At 30.9% G+C, this 19,494-nt stretch overlaps 2 protein-coding genes across 4 annotated transcripts in view; one reads left to right on the forward strand and one right to left on the reverse strand.

Annotated features, from left to right (window-relative positions):
- mRpL4 (mitochondrial ribosomal protein L4) overlaps positions 1–6,963 on the forward strand; it is a 28,654-nt gene extending 21,691 nt beyond the window's left edge. For all 3 annotated transcript variants that reach the window (XM_016051364.4, XM_071187179.2, XM_071187180.2), the window contains exons 7-10: positions 926–976; positions 2,998–3,056; positions 3,144–3,217; positions 6,739–6,963. In XM_016051364.4, the coding sequence (XP_015906850.2) occupies positions 926–976; positions 2,998–3,056; positions 3,144–3,217; positions 6,739–6,905 (351 nt within the window). In that variant the 3' untranslated portion in view covers positions 6,906–6,963. The remainder of the gene's footprint in view (positions 1–925; positions 977–2,997; positions 3,057–3,143; positions 3,218–6,738) is intronic.
- A 9,178-nt stretch (positions 6,964–16,141) lies between these two features.
- Positions 16,142–17,101, reverse strand: LOC147803341 (general transcription factor II-I repeat domain-containing protein 2-like). The gene has a single exon (XM_087150508.1). It carries the CDS (start codon positions 17,099–17,101, stop codon positions 16,142–16,144), a length of 960 nt encoding a protein of 319 aa, XP_087006634.1.
- Between the last annotated feature and the right edge of the window lie 2,393 nt (positions 17,102–19,494).

Below are 19,494 nucleotides of genomic sequence, written 5' to 3' on the forward strand. Positions count from 1 at the left end.
ATAGAAAATTCTAATTTAGCCAAAAAAGGGAAAATTTTTCATTTTTAAAACATATGCTTTGCCAAAATTTGATTTTACAAAAGGGCAATAATAATTTCATTAAAGGCTGGTTTTAGCATGTTATGATATTGTTATAATTCTGCTCTTGTAGATGTGATTTTCATAAGTAGCTGGATATAAAATCCAGTGGTTTTATTTTGTGACAGTCATTTAATAAACTTTATTCTTCAAAAGTAGAACTATAGTTTAAAAGAACTTTTTTATCTGCAATAAAGTCAAATGAAGCATATCTAATTAAGAAAAAAATAACAAGAAAGCAGGAAACAAAGGAAAACAAGAAACTTTATATTACAATTTAATTGTCTTTATTAAACATTCATTGATATTTAATTGAAAAGTAAAATTTTTCTTAAATTAATAATTAGATATATTATTTTTTATGATTATAATAAGTACATTTATTAGAATTATGAAAATTTCTCATCTTTGAATATCATTACATTGTATAGAAATCTGAACTTTTATAATTTTCTTATATTTTTAGTTTTTTATTTTTCCTTTTTATAATATTAATAAAGTAATGAAAATTACAACTACAAGACCAAAAAAGAAAATAATAACAATAATATTAATTGTATTTAAAAATTATTGTAAGAGGCTGAAAGTAATTGATAATAATTATTCTTAATAACTTAACTTAAATAATTTTGATTTATTTAAAAGAATTTTTCTTTTTGTTTAATATGTTTTAAAATTAGACCTCTTAATCTTTATTCTCATTCGACAAAACGCCTTTTTGTAACCTTAGTAATGATATTTTCTTAAACAATATCTTTCTTCTCTTTTTTCGTGACATATATATGTTTAGCATTCTTCTTTGTTTATGTTGAATTTTTTTTTTCATTTGTATTTTTATTTTTTCTAGGATGATTTAGTTATTGTAGACTCATTAGAAATTCCTTCAGATGATCAAAAGGTAAAAATAAAAAAAAAATGCTGCAAACATTTTTATATATTAGTAATTAATTCTATATAAGCAGTGGCGTACGCAGAATTTTTTTCAAGAAGGGTGTTCATAATTTTCTGAAACTACTAAAAGAAATTAGAGTCTGTAATAAAGCACTATTATTTCCCTAATTTAGACAGCTAGACAATTTTGACTTTTTATTTAGACAACATTGTTTAGTTAAATTTTGATTTAATTTTTTATGTTTAGGAACATAATATTATATCTTCTGAAAAAAGTCCAATGTCAAATGGGTGGGAAGTAACACTTTGAGGACCACTTTCACATTCATCAGATTTTGTTATGCTAGAAACGTTTTCTTCAACGGAAGTATCACATTTCTGTACAACAGAAAAACTTACATTGGTACTAGATGCTGTCACCTCACTAATTTCAGGTCGTGATTTTTTCTCAAAATAATTAAAAATTGTTAAATTCTTGCATTTTTACATCCTAAAGATCCAAGAACAGCAAATATATGTATATATATATATACATATATTGGCACATAAATATCCGCTATGCTAGGATCTCAAAGTTTCGAGCTGGAATGAATAACTTCAACGAGCACAGTATCTCCAATGGTATTGTTACTGATTTTTTCACTAGTCGAAACGGTGGCGACGGCGGGTTCGGCGATTGAATCAACTTTTTGTTAAGACAAAACAGATTTAGCGACAAGCTCCGAAAGACAAGCGGCATAGATAACTCTTAGTCTGACTAACTAACTCCACTGTGCTCTGTTCCCTCTTTTATATAATTTTTCACCGCATCTCCAAAATTCTTGAATTGTCTCTAAGACGACAGAACGTCTAGGATACCAGAATCATCACATAAAGACCTCGCGAATGACAGATAGTCTCGAAAACTATACTGGCAGGACAGAAAGGAACCAGTCCGTAACAGTATCACGTGAATTTGGTTTTAAAAGTACAACCCTCTTATAGTAAATGTTTTTTCAGTATTCTGAGAAATACCGTGAGAAAAAAAAGTAGGCATAAGGCAAATAAAAATATTTAGTCTTAAAAAATAATAGCACGCATAATTTCTACTAAAATTTTTATTTTTGCCATTTTACCTGAACTCAAGGGGGGGTGTTTAAACCCCTCCCTTGCGTACGCCACTGTATATAAGTATTTTAATTTCAATCCTCAACTGATATTCTCATGTCTAAAATCATAATATGTTAATATTTTTTTTAAAATTTAATCATTGGGCTCATAGTTGTCCTGATTTCCTTGATAAAAAAATATTTTATCCTTATTTGCCTTGATTTTTATCTGTCGTCCTGCCGCTCCTAGGTTTTGTGCTCAGAACATAGTTTTCTTCTCTTTTTTTTAAATAATATGAATGCGTATTTTGAAACAATTCACATAAAGAATCAAACAATGGGAATTTTTGCTTCAATATTTTAATAAATAATGCTTGTAAAAATCAAGATTTATTGTTTAAAATCTTATGGGAATTTTATGAAAACGGAACTTAATTAACAATTTTAAATTATCAAAAGTTTATAGTGAGGAATTCAGGTCTCATACAATTAATTATTATTTTTAGAAGAGGCAATAACAAAATATTGCAGAGTGCCTTTTTATGGCTTCACTATTATTGACTGGTCTCGTTGTTTGGTTTTAAAATTGATGTGTTCCAATTAACAATATAGTAATCTTATTATAGAATTGAGAAATCATCCATAAAAATTACTTATGAACAAAAATGTTTAATGACATATTAACTGTTTTCAGTTCAAGATAATTGAAACCCTACTTTAAAATTATTTAATTAAGGAAATATTGATTTTAATTAGGAATTTTAATTATACGCTGCTTTTACAAGCTTTTTTTTTTAATTGTACAAAAGTTTTAAACTCGCAATTGCATTGATTTACATTTAAATTATTTTTACATTTATCAAAATAACTTTAAGTATAGTTCTGAAAAACTGTAAATTTGCTTACGTTCTCAGTTTTAATTCTTCCGTTCTTTTTCTAGTTCATTGAAAACCTTATAGAAAACAGAAAATGGGGTGTTTCTGTTCTGTTTGTTAATCAGTAAGTTTCTTTCTCCTATTTGTAGTTTTTGAATTAAATGCAAAAATTAAAAATAGTTTTATATCATGAATTTATTTTATTTTATAGCTCTGACATTATGCCCAGAAATATCACGCTTGCAACAGAGAAATTGGAATCAGTGGCCTTGATGCCTTTCTATGGTAAACTATAATTGCATTTTTATATCTGTATACTTTAAGCACAAACAAAAATTAAAAGATACCCCCCTATGATGTGCTAAGAAAAGTGTTTATCAATAGTTACAAATTGCTATAATATTTAATGGGATTAAAATATGCTTCTAGAACATCGAACAAACTCATTTATTTTGTTTTCCGTACGAAAATGAGATAGAAATGAGAAATAATAAGTGCTTTGTATTTTGAAGCGTAGTTATTTCTAAATTTTGATACCCTTGATTCATTTTAATTAATTTATTTTTTTCAAAAACTTGTTTTAGATCTGATTTGGCCCTGGTGGTATAGAGGAGAATTTTGAACTTAAGAGTTACAGAAACATTTACTTTAATAAGGTTAATTAAAAAAATTAATTTTATTTCTTCAAAAAAAAAAGTACATGCTGTGGATTTGTTGACTCTTAAAAGTTCTTTTTAGGTACAAAAGTAGTTTCTTGAATGTTTTCTGTCACTAAAAAATTTCAGTATTCAGAAAAGAACGAAACCACTTAATCTTAACATTCAAAATTCCTATTATTTTCATATTAAACCTTCAAAAGCATTAAAATCAAAACTATGATTAAAGTAAATTTTGTAACATGCCCAATTTAAATTACTTCCAAACTCAATAAATTATTTTTCTTTTCTTTAAAAAAATTTTTTAGCATAGAATTAATTACACTCCTAAAACCTTTCGCATTTTACACACCATTCTACATATTAATCTAGGGTGATTATAAAATAAATAGAGCAGCATTAAGATCTAACCACTAATGTCTTTTTTGTAGAAAATAAAGAAACATTGTGCTTAGATCTTCAAATCTGTTAACAACGGCATATCAACAGAAATTTAAATTATTGATTTTTGTTCATAGGCTATTATTAATAGATGTATGAAGATCTAAGCACTATGTCCCTTTGTTTTCAACAAGAGTGGCAAATGAATGAATTAATTTTTAAATATAAAAGGTGTGCAAAAAATAATAAGTCAACAACCTAAAATAACATTTGATCTAATGATAGAATTTTCACATTCTAAGCCTTATTCTAATAAGTTGGATAGATGATATTTTAAGGACAAAATTGGACAATCTGTAAATAAACATACATTTTTCATTGGATTTAGAATTTCAACCCTAAAAATACGGTGGTAGCTGTAATCAGTAAAATAAGAGTATATAAACAGATCAGGAGAGTGGTTGACTGTTTGGACTCATTAATGTAATTTCACTTTCATGTATGGTTCATTATATCTTCCCAACTAATGAAATAAATCTAAAAAAAATTATAAATGATTATAAATTGTGCTCATCCAAAAATGATTCATGCAAAATATATGTATTTATTTATTTTAATGATGAACTTGAATGATAAAATTTGAATTTTAAGTTACTATGTAAATGTATGCTAATTTAATCTGTAGTTTTAAGGATAAAATCCAAAATTTGAAGGTAATTGACCCATTTGTTCTAGAGAAATAAAAATATGTCTTCTTTTAGATGTGAGAATTCACAAAATTTTTTAAATAACATTAAGGTGTCCAAACTTTAAATCGCTGTCCCAACCAAATTATATGGACCATGTTTTTAAAGGTCCAGAGTCTGACGGGAAAAAATGCTTGCTTATTTTAAGAAAGTATTTTTTTGATTTTTTAACTCAGGGCTGATTGGGCTCCGGAAAAAATCCGGATTTCTGGCTTTTTTGCTAATCGTGATCCGGAAGTTTCCGGAGATTGAAGGTTCAGACGTTTCAAAAAATCATTGATCACAAAAGTTTCGGTGAAATTCTTTTTTATTTAAGTGGAACTTAAAAACACAGTTTATTTTATTTGTTTGTAAAGGAGAGCCAGAGAGATACTTTATAAGCTTATATTCATGATTAATATTAATTTTTTGTCAGTAAATAGTTATTATAATCATAAACTCTAGAAAGAAAGACATGTTTGTAAATTTCAATTACTTCTCCAGGTCATCATAGGTATGTGTAAAATTATAAATTTTTTTTAAGTAAACTAAGAAATATTGAGAAAAAGAAAAAACCTTGTTTAAATTTTTTTCTAATTTTTCGATTTAAAATTTTTTTTTTTCCTCAAGAAATTTTCCGGAATTTTGACTCAAGCTCACAATGACCCCTGGTAACTTAAAATGTCATTTCCATGAATTGTTGTTGTTGTTGTTAATTATTTACGTCGCACTAGAGCTGCACAATGGGCTATTGGCGACGGTCTGGGAAACATCCCGGAGGATGATCCGAAGACATGCCATCACAATTTTGATCCTCTGGGATGGCACCCCCGCTTCAGTAACCCGACGACCTGCGCTCGAAGTCGAGCACTTTACGGCAGCACAGTTTAACGAGGACCAATACCGCACACCCTCGGTCCCTACGCAGACTGACCGTAGCCAGTGATGCTTGACTTCGGTGATCTGCTAGGAACCGTGTCTTAACGATCAGTCTACTGCGGGACTTCCATGAATTGATAAGTATATTATAAAATCAGATCATCAATGTAAAAATTATTCAGGGTGTTCACTTTTTATTGCATTGAGCGTTAGAAGCATGGAAAAATTGATTGTGCTCGGGAACAAATTTTTTGTTGCATTTATACAAATACTTGATCATGCCTAATTCGGGTGTGAAGATTTCATTTCTATAAGTAGTTTTGCTCCTAAAGCTGCAGATTTTGTTTTAAATGTCATGTTTTGTCGAAATGTGCAAGTTTAAAAAATTTGTATGGAACAGAGGGTCACGTAAATGTTGCGACAAACTTCTAGGGGAATTAGGGCACATCATCAGGATTAAGGCTGCTTATGATCCCGTGCCTAACAATGTGGCGGTCCAGGGCGCTTTCCTATTCTGGCCTTTTCAGAAGAACTTACACCGCTAGCAGTGTATGACGATATTTCCGGCTTGTGTTCTTATGTAGTTTTAATCCTGATAATTTGCCCTAACTCTCTAAGAAGTTTGTTGCAACATTTATGTGACCTCCTGTTATATTATGTAACGTTTTTAAACTTGTACATTTCAACAAAATATTTATTAAAAGTTCCATTTTACATAAGAAACCTGTATCTTGTAACTTATATCTTGTGAAGATTTAAAATTAGGAACGTGAAAATATCCAAGATCTGTTTTAAAAAAATCTCAAGCAACAGTAAACTATCAAAATATTGCTCCCCATTGTTATTTATTTAGAATTTACAATCAATTTTTTTTTTCTCAAACTAATTCTCTTAGCCCTATATCTATACCTCAAATGAAGATGAAACAGAATTTGGCATAAAAATGTTTCCCTCCATATAGCTTCCTCTTAAGATTTCTCGTGCTTTGAACATAGTTGATTACCTTTATGCATATTTATTTTCATAATTTTTAATCACCTGGAATTAAAAACTCTTACTGTAGCGAAATATAAAAAAAAATGCTCTAAAAACTTGATTAAGATGTAGCAATCAAAGGTTTGATTAGAAGAACTATTAATACAGCAATTATTATTTTCTTTTGTAGGACTTAATGTGTTTAGTATGCTGAAGTATCACACCATGGTAATTACTTGGGAAGCATTAAGCAAAATAGAAGAGAGGCTACTGTTCCATCTTAACCGAGCTGACAGTCACCAAGGAAAGTTTCATCGCACTAGGTTTAATCAAAGTGTACTAAGAGATAGCTCATAACCTTAAATATGAAATTCTGTACTGTTGTGTTCATTAAAATTTTGATTTAGCTGTTTTAGATTGTTTTATAAATATGCGATACAGAGTAACAAGAATTAACTTAGACACGTGTAATAGGAAATGCTAATACTTACCAGGAGTTTCCAAATCCCAGGGACTGCAGAACCAGGGGGAGCTTTAGCCCCTCACAAACTATCTTAGAAGGGACGCGACCCTTCTACGAGGAATCAAAAAAAATCTTTTAGTAAATATTTATTACTTTTTAATATTTTCTTTAATAATGGTCAAAAAAAATTTAAATTCTAAGGTATGTAATTTTTTACATCATTTTGAAGAACGTGATTTTATATGACAAAATACAAAATTGGTGGAATTAGTTCCTGAGAAATGGATTTTTTTAGTATCTGACTTTTTTGAAATTCTATTTCTTAGTAACAATTCGACCAAATTTGTTCAAATAATGTATTTTGCCTTGTAAAATTACATTCTTTACAATGATTCTACTTGTAAAATTACATTCTTTGCAATTTTATACCTTACAATTCAAAAATTTTTTTTCAAATATTACATACAGTAATAAAGATATTAAATAAAATACTAAAATAATTTTTTTTTTCGTGGAATCATCTTTAGACAAATTTTATAATTGTGTACAAAAGTTTTTCAATTCGCTTTAAAAGTTCTCGAGATATAGCGAAAGCGCAAAATTAACATTCAGTGATTCAAACTTTGATTAGCTCTCCTGACCAATCTGTGAGAACCATACCTCCTAGATTGCGGCTCCCCTATATTTTGGAGGTCAGAAATCCAAATTCGTTGGGGAAAAAATGTTTATTCAGTGAAAGTATATTTTTGTGTCTGATTTTGTAACTTAAAATATCGTCTGCGCTTCTTATTTTAGTTAGCATTATTGAGGTCACCCCCTCGAACCATAAAGATTCGAGTCTTAAAACGTGAAGATCCAATCATTAGATCAAAATTTATTTAATGATCTATTCTTCGTAATGGCTAGTTTAAATATTAGTTGTACGTGATTCTAAATACGTAATTCCTGTTAAAGCAGGGTTATTTTTATTCTATCCATTAATGAACCCAAGAAGATTTGTACCCATCAAATTCGAAAAATTAGTTTAGTAAATAAACAAGATTCCAACAAAACTAACGTCAAAAGTAGTTGCCAGGGATCACTATAGTTTGTCTACAGTAAGAGCTACCCCCGCCACAAAGTCTGAGGCCGTTTGTTGCTATGGAAACAAGAATAGAGCATTTCAGGGAGGGTAGCTTCTCTTCACTCTAGGGTTAACACAATAGACGGAAGAAAAAGATTCCATTTTTTTCGCCGACCCCACACCCCTACTTGAAATAGTTATACCTCGTTACTATAGTCGTCGCCACGGGTCTAGACGAATGGCAAGGGAAACTGTTTTTTTTTTTTGTATCTCACTGCACTACTAACTACAAAAAAGAGCAGCTACTCCAGTAGTACTTGTAATGCGTTACTTTCGACCGCTGGTTCCAATTCATTTATTTTTAAACTAACAAAAACTTTCTAGCTATGTGTATTCATGGTGTAGCTGTTAAGCTGCCCGTTCTCAACCGTCAAGTTGCTAGACTTTGAAATTAAAAAAATACAGCTTTATCTGAAAAAGGACTACTTATTTTTAAGCGCCATCTACAGTAGTAATTTGAAAGTTTAAATAATATTAAAAGGATAAAATACTATTAAATGGAAAATACCACGGCGACCGCTATTTAAAACGACGCAAGAATAACGCCAATCCAGAATAATTCACGTTTAGTTTGTGCTTCCATATCTGAAAGTTTATCGCTGTCATCGTGGAAATCGAGATGTATCCAGTTGGCATATTTCAAAAATCGTTTTCTACATCAAAAAACTAGAATGGCACTTCCTTTTTATGTAAGAATTGTTATTTTTTTTTTTTACAAAAAAACATTACAAGCGTTTTTTTTTTTTTTTTTAATAAATTGTTGTTGTTAATTTACGTCGCACTAGAGCTGCACAATGGGCTATTGGCGACGGTCTGGGAAACATCCCGGAGGATGATCCGAAGACATGCCATCACAATTTTGATTCTCTGCGGAGGGGATGGCACCCCCGCTTCGGTAGCCCGAGACGACCTGCGCGCGAAGTCGAGCACTTTACGGTAGCACAGTTTAACGAGGACCAATACCGCACACCCTCGGTCCCTACGCAGACTGATCCAAGTGGGTCACCCACCCGCACACTGACCGCAGCCAGTGATGCTTGACTTCAGTGATCTAATGAGAACCGTGTCTTAACGATCAGTCCACTGCGGGACTTTTTTTTAATAAATAAAAAATAATGTTTTTATGGAATCAATGTTCTTTATCTATGCAAAGAACAATTTTTTTCTTCTTCTCACCTCACATGTGACCAATTGAGTAGTGAGACCTAATTCAAGGCCGCTGTATCAACCAATCACTAGCGATAGGGGTGAAAATACAAACAGCAAAGCAGGAAAAAAAGGCATTTTTTTTTGTTCAATTGGGTATAATATAAAAAAAACACAACTACTTCCACTTAGTTGGAATAACATTTACCATGACGCAATGCTAAATTCTATGCCACTATCCACATAAATCAATTATTAATCAAAAATCGGATATCAATTACTTTTCTTTATAATGCAATAAAATCTGGCGAGCAGCTATTTAAGCGATCAAACACTTCGTTTGTTTATTTGTGGCTTGAAGTTAGGCTCGCAGAAAATTATGTTCATGGGTTAAATTTAGTAGGAATAACACAACCTGTGACGTAGGCTATAGTATACCCAATTCAAATTTATTTTTTCGTTAGTGCGGTTGGAAAGTAACAAAGCAGTGACGAATCATTGGCTAATTAAAGACCCGAAAATTAAAACTAATGCTCATAAAGATACTGATTCTATCATCTCAATAGATGATTGTTCCACGAATATAAAATATTGTTCTAGTTCAATAATTATACAGCTGGTAAGAATGTTTATTTTGTTGTCCAAATTTATTTTTCTAGTTTTGCTTTTTGCCAATTCGCGATCGCAACGAACTATAGGGGGCGTTGTTGTATGAGACTAATACCTGCGATTTCTATATGAACAGTCATTCAGTTACTCTAGAGACGTCGTTAATGTAGCACGTAGCATTACAACGTTCCTTCTTTATTGTGGCTAATTAAATTTAAAAAAGAAAAATGCTTTATATTCTTTCTTATGCAAACGAAAACAAAATGGTATCTCTTTTTATTAGAGAAGGAATATCCAAAACACATCGGAAAAATATTTGTACATTAACAGAAAAAAATATGTATATTCTTATAACAGTTAAAACCTAATGCCCGACTACTAAATTTAATGATAAAACATGAAAGGCCCATTTAAACTTTACATTCTATAGTTTTAAGAATCATATTACTTCAAAAATTAAAATGAACGAAAAGTATACATAAGCCTCATAATTTTATGAAATTTAATTTTGTAAACAAAGTTTTTTGACAACAATTTTTATCCAAAAATTTCAAGTTTCAATAAAAATCATTATTTAGAAACTAAGAAACGTAAAATAAAGAATGCTGACGAAACAAAAACAAAAAAACAATTCTTTTTTGTCGCCATTTTTAGTGCTACGAAAATTCGTCTTTGGGATTTGCCAAAAACAAAACAAGATGCAATTTTATTTTTTCAGGAGGGAAATATTTTTCCGAAAAACCGAAAATGTACCAATTCCCACAACATGAAACTTTATCTTGGTAAACGTACGTTTTGGAAATGTTATTTCATTTGGAATCTTATTTATCAGAGTTCATATGGCGATATGATTGTTTTGAATCTATGCTAAACTCTATATTGGCTCATTTTCCACCGAAATCCGATTGAGTATTTTGATTTTAAATAAAGTGTTTTATTTTAAGGAATTGTCGCAAAAATTTTAAGTGTATATTGGCGGCACTTAAAAAACCGCCAAATCTGTTAATACGCAAGTACCGAATTTTTATTCCATACTTTTCTGAATCATATTACTTCAAACATTGGAATATACAAGAAGTATACATAAACACATAATGTTATACCATTTAATTTTTCAAAAAAAGCATTTTGCGAACAATTTTTATCAAAAAATTATAAACTAAAAAACGGAAAATAAAGAATTCTTAGGATAAAAAAACGATTTTAAGAGTTCTTGACATTGAAATAAAAACTTTCATATTGTTTCTTTGTTTATTATTCTTATAGTTCTTAATCAGACGTAAAAAACCATTCTGTAGAGAACCATCATCAAATGAAAAAAAAAATATTTACACGCAAATTTTTTATTGTAAAAATCATTGCACTTACCTGATTTATAATTCCCGGAGAATTCCAAAATGATAAGTTCCTTGTTTGAAAACTTTATTCTCAAATAATAGATACATAGTTTATCCCTTCATTACTTTTAGATAACATACTACACAGCAAAATTTTATAATTGATATAAATTTGAATATGTAGCTAAAAACAGAATAGCTGAATTCTAGTTGAACTTATTCTTTCAAAACTAAAAAATACTTACCAAGAAAACGATTAAAATTAATTAAGAATCAGCACAAATGGCACTATTTCAAGTAACTTGGACAATTTTTTATTTTTGTTATATTAAGCCGTAAGCGAAAGGTTAAGTATTGTTGAGGGAGATGATTTCGAGGATAAGATTTTTGAAGTTGAAGCTAAACGCAAAAAAACTGTGTTAGTTTTTTTAAGAGTTTATAAAACAACTGTTAAGTTTAATATAATTTTTATATTGTGTGCAATACCTTTTATTTTGTATATTTAAAACAATAATGATAATAGCATGTATGTATTGTAAATAGTTATAATTCATCTGTACAAATATATAATTTGAATGGTCTTGTGAAAATTAATTTTTTATAGTTTTATTTATCCATTGTTTTATAAGTGTTTAATATTTTCGTTTATCTTATCGAATTACAATAAACGGTAATCAGTCAAAAACATTTTATTTCAAAATGTGTTGCAAGAATTCGTCGTAATTTTTTTTACTTAAAAAAAGCAGATGAAACATCAACGGTTTATTAGATATTAGTATTGTTATCCAGAAACTACCTTATTTGGTGTTCTATCACAGTCTTTTCACATTCTAACTGAATTATTTCTTCACGTATGAACATTTTCTATAGCGAACAGGGGTTGGAATCCATTAGTTTGAATACCTAAAACCTCACTTACTTTTCCTGGCCATCACCTCCTACATCAGAAAGCCATCCACACGGTTTTTCAAAAGTAGTCTGCGCAGACTATTTAAAAAGTGAACCCAAATTCTTTTTTAAAAGTAATTGGGGGAAATTTATCACATATATTTGAAAAGTTAATTTGTGGGGATTGACAAGTAAACAAAACAAAACAAACATAATTCATAAATATAAGAGATATATTTGCTACCATTTTCTTAATTTTAATAAATTGTCTATTAATTGGCTTTCACAGTAGTCTGATTAGTCGTGCAAAGAAAGGATTTAGATATAAAGGATATAAATTGTTTCATAGCGAAATTAAACATTAAATTCTATAAAGATGCTAGAGAATGTACAGCCTCGAATTTTAACAATTTACTTGATATCGATATTATTGAGGATAACATAAAATATAGTCTAATGTCAGACTGTATATTATCAAAATCATACAAATAAATTAACGCAAACACTCACAGATTGAAACACTAGTACTACGGCGAACCCGGTGAAGTAGCAACCCTGTAGGGTCCGATCCGGGCAAGCCATACGACTATTAAATTAAATTGTATATAACATTTGTAAATAGTTTTATAATTAATTGCCTTGCATTTTCTTCTTCTATTATTTTGCACATGACTATGGGGATCTTCCCCCTTCTTATAACTAGCATAAGCTTATGGCCTGAGGCATAGGACAACACAAATTCGACGAATCAGTTAGTGGCGCTTTGCGCCTAACACGGAACTACCCAATATATCCAGTCTGTTTGTAAGAAACCATCTGGAGGTTTTCAGTTGTAGTTTTTCTGAGGAAAATAGTGGTGATTTGAGGGGAAGAACTGAGTTTATTGTCAAGTTTCAAGTGATGCGTATTTTCAGATATATTGAATTGAATGAGATTTGAGGAGATCGGATCTATAGTTTAGATGTTGTAAACGTTTATAATAAGAAATTATGTTTGCATGCAATTGCACAAGATGTAACATACCTAAACAAGTACGAACGTTAAATTGATTGAGACTATCCGCAAGTCAATCGAACAAATAGTACGAAAGTTGCAAGAGTTTATATGTGATCAATAGTATAAAAGGTACTGCTTTTGACACATAATTATGGTTTCTTGCTGTCCTTGAACTATCTGCATAAATAAGATATTTTTTCGGATGTAATTTTTCACATATAATGCGACTAATTTCGAGATGGCCGAACCAATAGTTCAGAAAATATAAGATTATTTTAATAATAAAAACAATTCAAATATCGTCTCTGTGTATTTGGTCTTGAGGCATATGTTGCGTTAAATGAATAAGAGATTAAATAAAGGCAATCACATTTTTATTACATAAAATTAAACATTTTAAAGGAAATATAAGCATTAAGGTAACATCAGATTGAGAAGAGACGACGCATGCTCAGGGCTAAAAAGAATAGAAGGGCTAGTTCACTCCTTTGAAGAAACTCTCTCCGCGCCAAACCTCCGATTTTTGCATGTGACGTCACGGTGGTGCAAAGCTTGCGTTCTTTTACTTCAAGAACGAAACGTTCGGTCTAACTAGCTTTAACTAATATTGGAGCTTTTCTTTTTGTGACATATTCCAAGACGTTCTTTGTTTTCTATAATGATTTTTCTCACTTTTGTGAAGTGAATGACAAAAATTTAAAATTATTTATGAAATGCCAGTTTTCGTGCGATTGCAACTTACAAATATTCTGATAGAGACACAAAAAGAAAATATATAATTTTCCACGTGCTCCCTAAAGTAAATGAACAACTATGTAAAGAATGGCTTCAACATTGCAAACGAAATGACCCAGTTAATATTAAATGTCGACAAATATGCAGTAAGCCTTTCTTAAAACAAGATTATGAAGATGATATGAGAAATCGTTTGCTTGGATTGCAGATTAGAATGATTTTAAAATTGCTCTAACTCTACTAAGTGCTCTCTTATCTAAGGGAGGACTAATTGTTCCGTCAGCAGCATGGATGGAAGTGTGTCAGGAGTTTGAGAACATTTTTCAAAGTGTGCATGGGACAGAAAATCAAGAAGTGTCATCAAAGAATTTATAAGTGAAATAGAGGGACGATATCCCGCAGTGAATAAAACAGCAATACGCTTATTTTGCATTTCAGAACTTTTATAAGAATTCGTCATCTCAATTGAAACCTCCCAGCTACTTCAAAAGAATAAAAAAAGGCAGACGAAAATATTAAAAAATGAATAAGTCAAAGAAAATAAAAACTTAAATGAAAAGTATAGATAATTAATAGTTAAAATTCTCCTAATTTCATAACGTAGTTTTTAATGTAGTTATTCTAAATATTTATTATTTTTTTTCAATTTCATTTTTTTTAATATAATTATATTCTTTTAAATTTAAATATCTATAAACAATTGTAAAATTTCTAATATTTTTATTAACCTAAATTATTATTTTCTTAGAATAATAAGCGTTTAAGGTTGTTGTTTCCTAATGATTAAGTATAAACAAATTGCCATTAACGGCATATTTTAAAATCAAGATTCTAAATTTAACCTGACTTTACAAGTTATTGTTATCGAACAATATGTAGCTAAAGAAGTGTCGATATATGCATTAGAGTTTTTTTAATAATGAAAGTTAAAACTGAAAATTTTAAAATGATGTATTTATAGCGTCATTTACGACAACTAGTAAAATATTTTTATTAGTTTAAAATGATATTCAATTTAATATTTTGGCCAAGAAATTTTTTTAAAGTATGTTTTTGAAAGGAAATATGTTAATTGCATAAAGTTTGAAAGCTAATATCAAGAAAAAGTCGAACTTATTTTTACAGAGAGAATTATACAAAGTTTTCATAAAAACTTTGCGTGCGATCTCCGTGATTAGTGTGCAGCGTGACGTCAGCTCTAAGAGCGGAATGAACTAGCCCTTCTATTCTCTTTAGCCCTGGCACATGTTGGCGATGCATGCTTGATCAATCGATCAACGAGCACAAGAATTACTGTTCCCTTCAGTTCAAGTATGAGCATGAACTAAATAGAATTTTTATAACTTAACTGTGTTCTGACTAGATCGGCAGGTGCCGCACACTCCCCCTCAGTGTCAACGATATCTCATTGGGAAGGGTACATGACAAACACAACGGGTAGTTCTAAAGCTTGTATCTTCTAAAGCAGGGGTCGGCAACCTGTTTGTCCTTAAGGGCGCAATACTAAATTTGAAAATCACTGAGGGCGCATATTTTACAGATAATCAACAAGTATAAATAGGCATTAAAAAAAAACAGATTTTTTATAACTTTATTTTGTTGATGTCATACATAATGATACATATAATTCAGTGTGAAACTTGGGTGTCCATATTTTCAGCTAATTTCTTATAATTGGGGATATATTTAGAGTTCCCGGTCCTTAAAGAATTATCTAAATGTGACTCATTAAGTTTTGTTCGGTATTTTGATTTCAAATATTGCATATTTGAGAACAAAGACTCGCAATTGTATGTTGTTGCACAATATGAATAAATTTTTAGCTCACATTTCCTTAAAATAGGATACTTATTTTCATCGACTAAGTTCCAAAACATTTTATCATTACTATGCGCTTTTAAAATAATATCACTTTGCAAGTTTATTATTTCTAATTCTAGGTCTTCGATATTATGAAGCTCGAAATACACTGAAATTATTTCAAGGACTTCATCTTCAGTAACATTGAATGGATTTACGAAAAATCTTAGAACGGGTTCTAATGCTGCAAAATCTTCAAATCTAGAAGAAAACTCTTCTATAAGCTTATATATAATTTCTAAATATGATGTAGCAGTAAATTTTCATTATTCAAATTTAAACTCTCAACAGTATATTTTATATTTGGGAAATGTTATAATGATATTTTCAATAGATGGGATTTCAACAACACTAACTTGCATTTGAATGCATTTACTGCACTAATCATGTCAGCGATATGCTGTTTTTTTCCCTGTATTTTTAAATTTAATTCATTCTACTTTGCCGTTATATCTGTCAGAAATCCGAGGTAGATTAGCCAATCCTTATTTTCTAATTGCTCGTAAAATTCGCCTTTTGATGCAATAAATTCCTTTATTTGTGGCAAAAGCATGATAAACCGCTCAAGTATTTTACCTCTGCTCAGCCACCTCACTTCAGTATGTAAAAGAAGATCTGTGAACTGAACGTACTCATCTTCTAAAAGTAATTTATCGTAAAATTCGCCTCTTGATGCAATAAATTCCTTTATTTGTGGCAAAAGCATGATAAACCGCTCAAGTATTTTACCTCTGCTCAGCCACCTCACTTCAGTATGTAAAAGAAGATCAGTGAACTGAACGTCCTCATCTTCTAAAAGTAATTTAAACAATCTGTGTTGCATAGCTCCCGATCTTATGGAATTAATCATTTTTGTTACTATCGTAAATACATGTTGAAAACCGATTGTTTTTGCGCATAACATTTCCTGATGTATGAAGCAATGATAAGAAATAAATTTCGGGAATAAGGAATCCTGTCTACATAAGGCAATAAATCCTTTTTTCTTACCAGTCATCGCTGGTGCCCCGTCTGTTGTAATTGACGATAACTTTTGTACAGGTAATTTTACATCTGTTATATACTTTTTAAAAGTAGAAAAGATATCTTCTCCTCTGGTGCTTCCTTTTAATGGCAGAACTTTAAGGAATTCTTCTTTTGTTGTAAAATCAGAAAATACCATCTTCACGCAAATTGCTAATTGTGATATATTTGTCACGTCTGTCGATTCATCCATCTGTAGCGAAAAGAAAATACAATTTTCCATATCATTTTCTAATTCTGCCTCCAAATTCTCCGCAATTACTTCAATTCTTCTAGTAAGAGTTTGTGCTGATAATTGCAACGTGTTTATAGCTGAAACTATTTCCTTTTTATTTTTAAGTTCTTCAAAAAGTGAATCAGCAGCTTCTAACATGGCTTCTTTCACTAATTCTCCATCTGTAAATGGTTTTTAATTCTTAGCTAGCAAATGCGATATTTTATATGACGCGATCGTTGCTGCTTTATGTTGTTGCAGTGGTTTAGTAAAAAAACTTTGCTGGTTAGTCATTGAAGATTTTAAGGAAACATTTTTTTTCTTCTAATTTCAGAGTTCATTGGATAGTCACTATCAAAATTGGTATGAACGGTCTTAAAATGTCGTTCAATATTACTTTTCTTGGGAATCGCAACACTATTATTACACAACAAATAAATACACTTCCCTTTGTAATCAACGAAACAATATAGATGTTCCCATTCATCGTTAAAATAATATGTTCTTTTCTTTTACATTTATCCATGAAGGGTGTTAAAACACAAAAAACTAGAACTATAACAACTCTATTTTAATAAGAAACACAATGTTATTAAACTTAACAACGTTTATTATTTAAAACATAACGAAAGCATAGCAAAGAAGCATTATACCAAAGATAAACAAACAGAAACTCAAACATAAAAGCAAACTGAAACTAAAACGACAAGTTACAGTACAGTCACAGTTAACCTAGCTGATGCGTCAGAAACTACATCAGTGGCGAAACTAGATCACCCATCCAAACTAGATCACTGTTTAATTTAGGATCCAGTTCATCGCTTTCAACAAAGGGTTTTGAAAGAAAAGAATTATTTCGGATTACTTGGTAGTTTTAAATGCACGGTCTACGCGTGGTCTATTCGAAATACGATCACACACTAACAAAAAATACGTGCGTGTTATTAGATACGCTCAAGGTTAGCAAACTGCTAATCTGTGCACAATCCTAAACTCAACGGACTACTTGCTGTATATCGCCGTTTGACAAGAATAAGTAAATAGCTCTGGCTATCATACATTTACATTAGACCAGCGAGGGCGCATTAAAAATTGATCGGGGGCGCCATGGCGCCCGCGGGCGCCGCGTTGCCTACCCCTGTTCTAAAGGCTGTGGGACTTCGGGTAAAACGACTGGTGGAGTTGTTAGGTTGCGGCGGGTAACAGGATCTTCCTTTTCATTGCCAAATAAAATGTTAGTCGGTCCTACCCAGGGCCGTTTTATCCATTAGGCACTGTAACTGCCTAGGGGCCCCGCCACGTTCAGGGGCCCTGTGCTACAGAGAAAAAAATTGACAATGTTTCTTAAACAGTAAAAATTTAATTCGAAATTTCAATGACGATTGTCTTGCTCTGTACATTACATCGACGCTATTTTAGTACATTTCTGAACACATTCCAAATTAGATATTAATATTATGGTAATTAGTTCATATATAACGCAGTAATATAATCGCAAGCAATTTTATCGCGGTAATTTTAACGCCGACTAATCAGATGACTATACAGCAAGAGCAGCTTTTTTAACACAACACGCTTGAAAAACGCGCAAAATTCTACGTTGTGAATGCACACTTACTCTTCTGGTACCTACCATAGGTATGTATATTCTATGGCCAAGCTACCAAAGAGTATGTAAAAATAAGGTTGGCAGTACTGGTTCTTTCGTCGCATGACTGGGGAATTCCCCGATCCGCTAAATACATACGTTGTATTGTGTCATAGACAACATTTTTGAAACATTTTTAATGTAATCGTTGAATTTTCACTTCGTGCAATTTGTTTACGAGTTTTACGGCTGTGAATGAAAGGAGAGTTTTACAGTTTGTGTTTCAAAACTTACGAATTTAGAGCTAAGTATTGGATATTTATTTATAAAGACTGCAGAAGTGCTTCGGGCTTCGAGAAAATCGGTGAAACGACGAGTAAAAATCCGTGTAGTGTAAACTGAAGTTAAAATTACTATACGTAAGTTTTATTATTTTTTACATATTTTATTACCTAATACAGGACTTGACAAATGTGAAGTGCCGTTTTAATATTCAATTACTTACATATTTTATTTAATTTCAACGTTATCAAATATTATTAGTTTGGGTGTTTATTATTAAGCAGGAAATTCAATATGTTTGAGCTGCTAAGGTGAAAATTTCATTTCTGTTTTAAACCGAAAGATTATTTTTTTCAGGAACAAAATGTCGGAGGTACCAGTAGAGAAAAAACACCAAAGTGGTTCAGAAAAACGTAAAAAGCGGCAAGAGCAACAAAATAAGCTTAATGAACAATTCAAGAAGACACAAAACCTTTTCAAACTCGGATTTAGTCGCGAATCAAAGGAACATCAACCTCATGACTCTCCAAGTACGTCTTCTGCCAGCCACACGATGGTAGTAGACCCAATAGAGGTTCCTTGCGAGCCTTTTGAACAGATTGGCCAGGATCAAGAAACAGCTACGTTAGTCGGTGCAGAGGAAAGTGAGGCCGAGACAGAGGTCATACATCAAAACGTAGTT

This window comes from Parasteatoda tepidariorum, chromosome 9, assembly GCF_982258835.1.
Source record: "Parasteatoda tepidariorum strain Cologne lab strain chromosome 9, Ptep-v5.0, whole genome shotgun sequence".
NCBI lineage: Eukaryota > Metazoa > Arthropoda > Arachnida > Araneae > Theridiidae > Parasteatoda > Parasteatoda tepidariorum.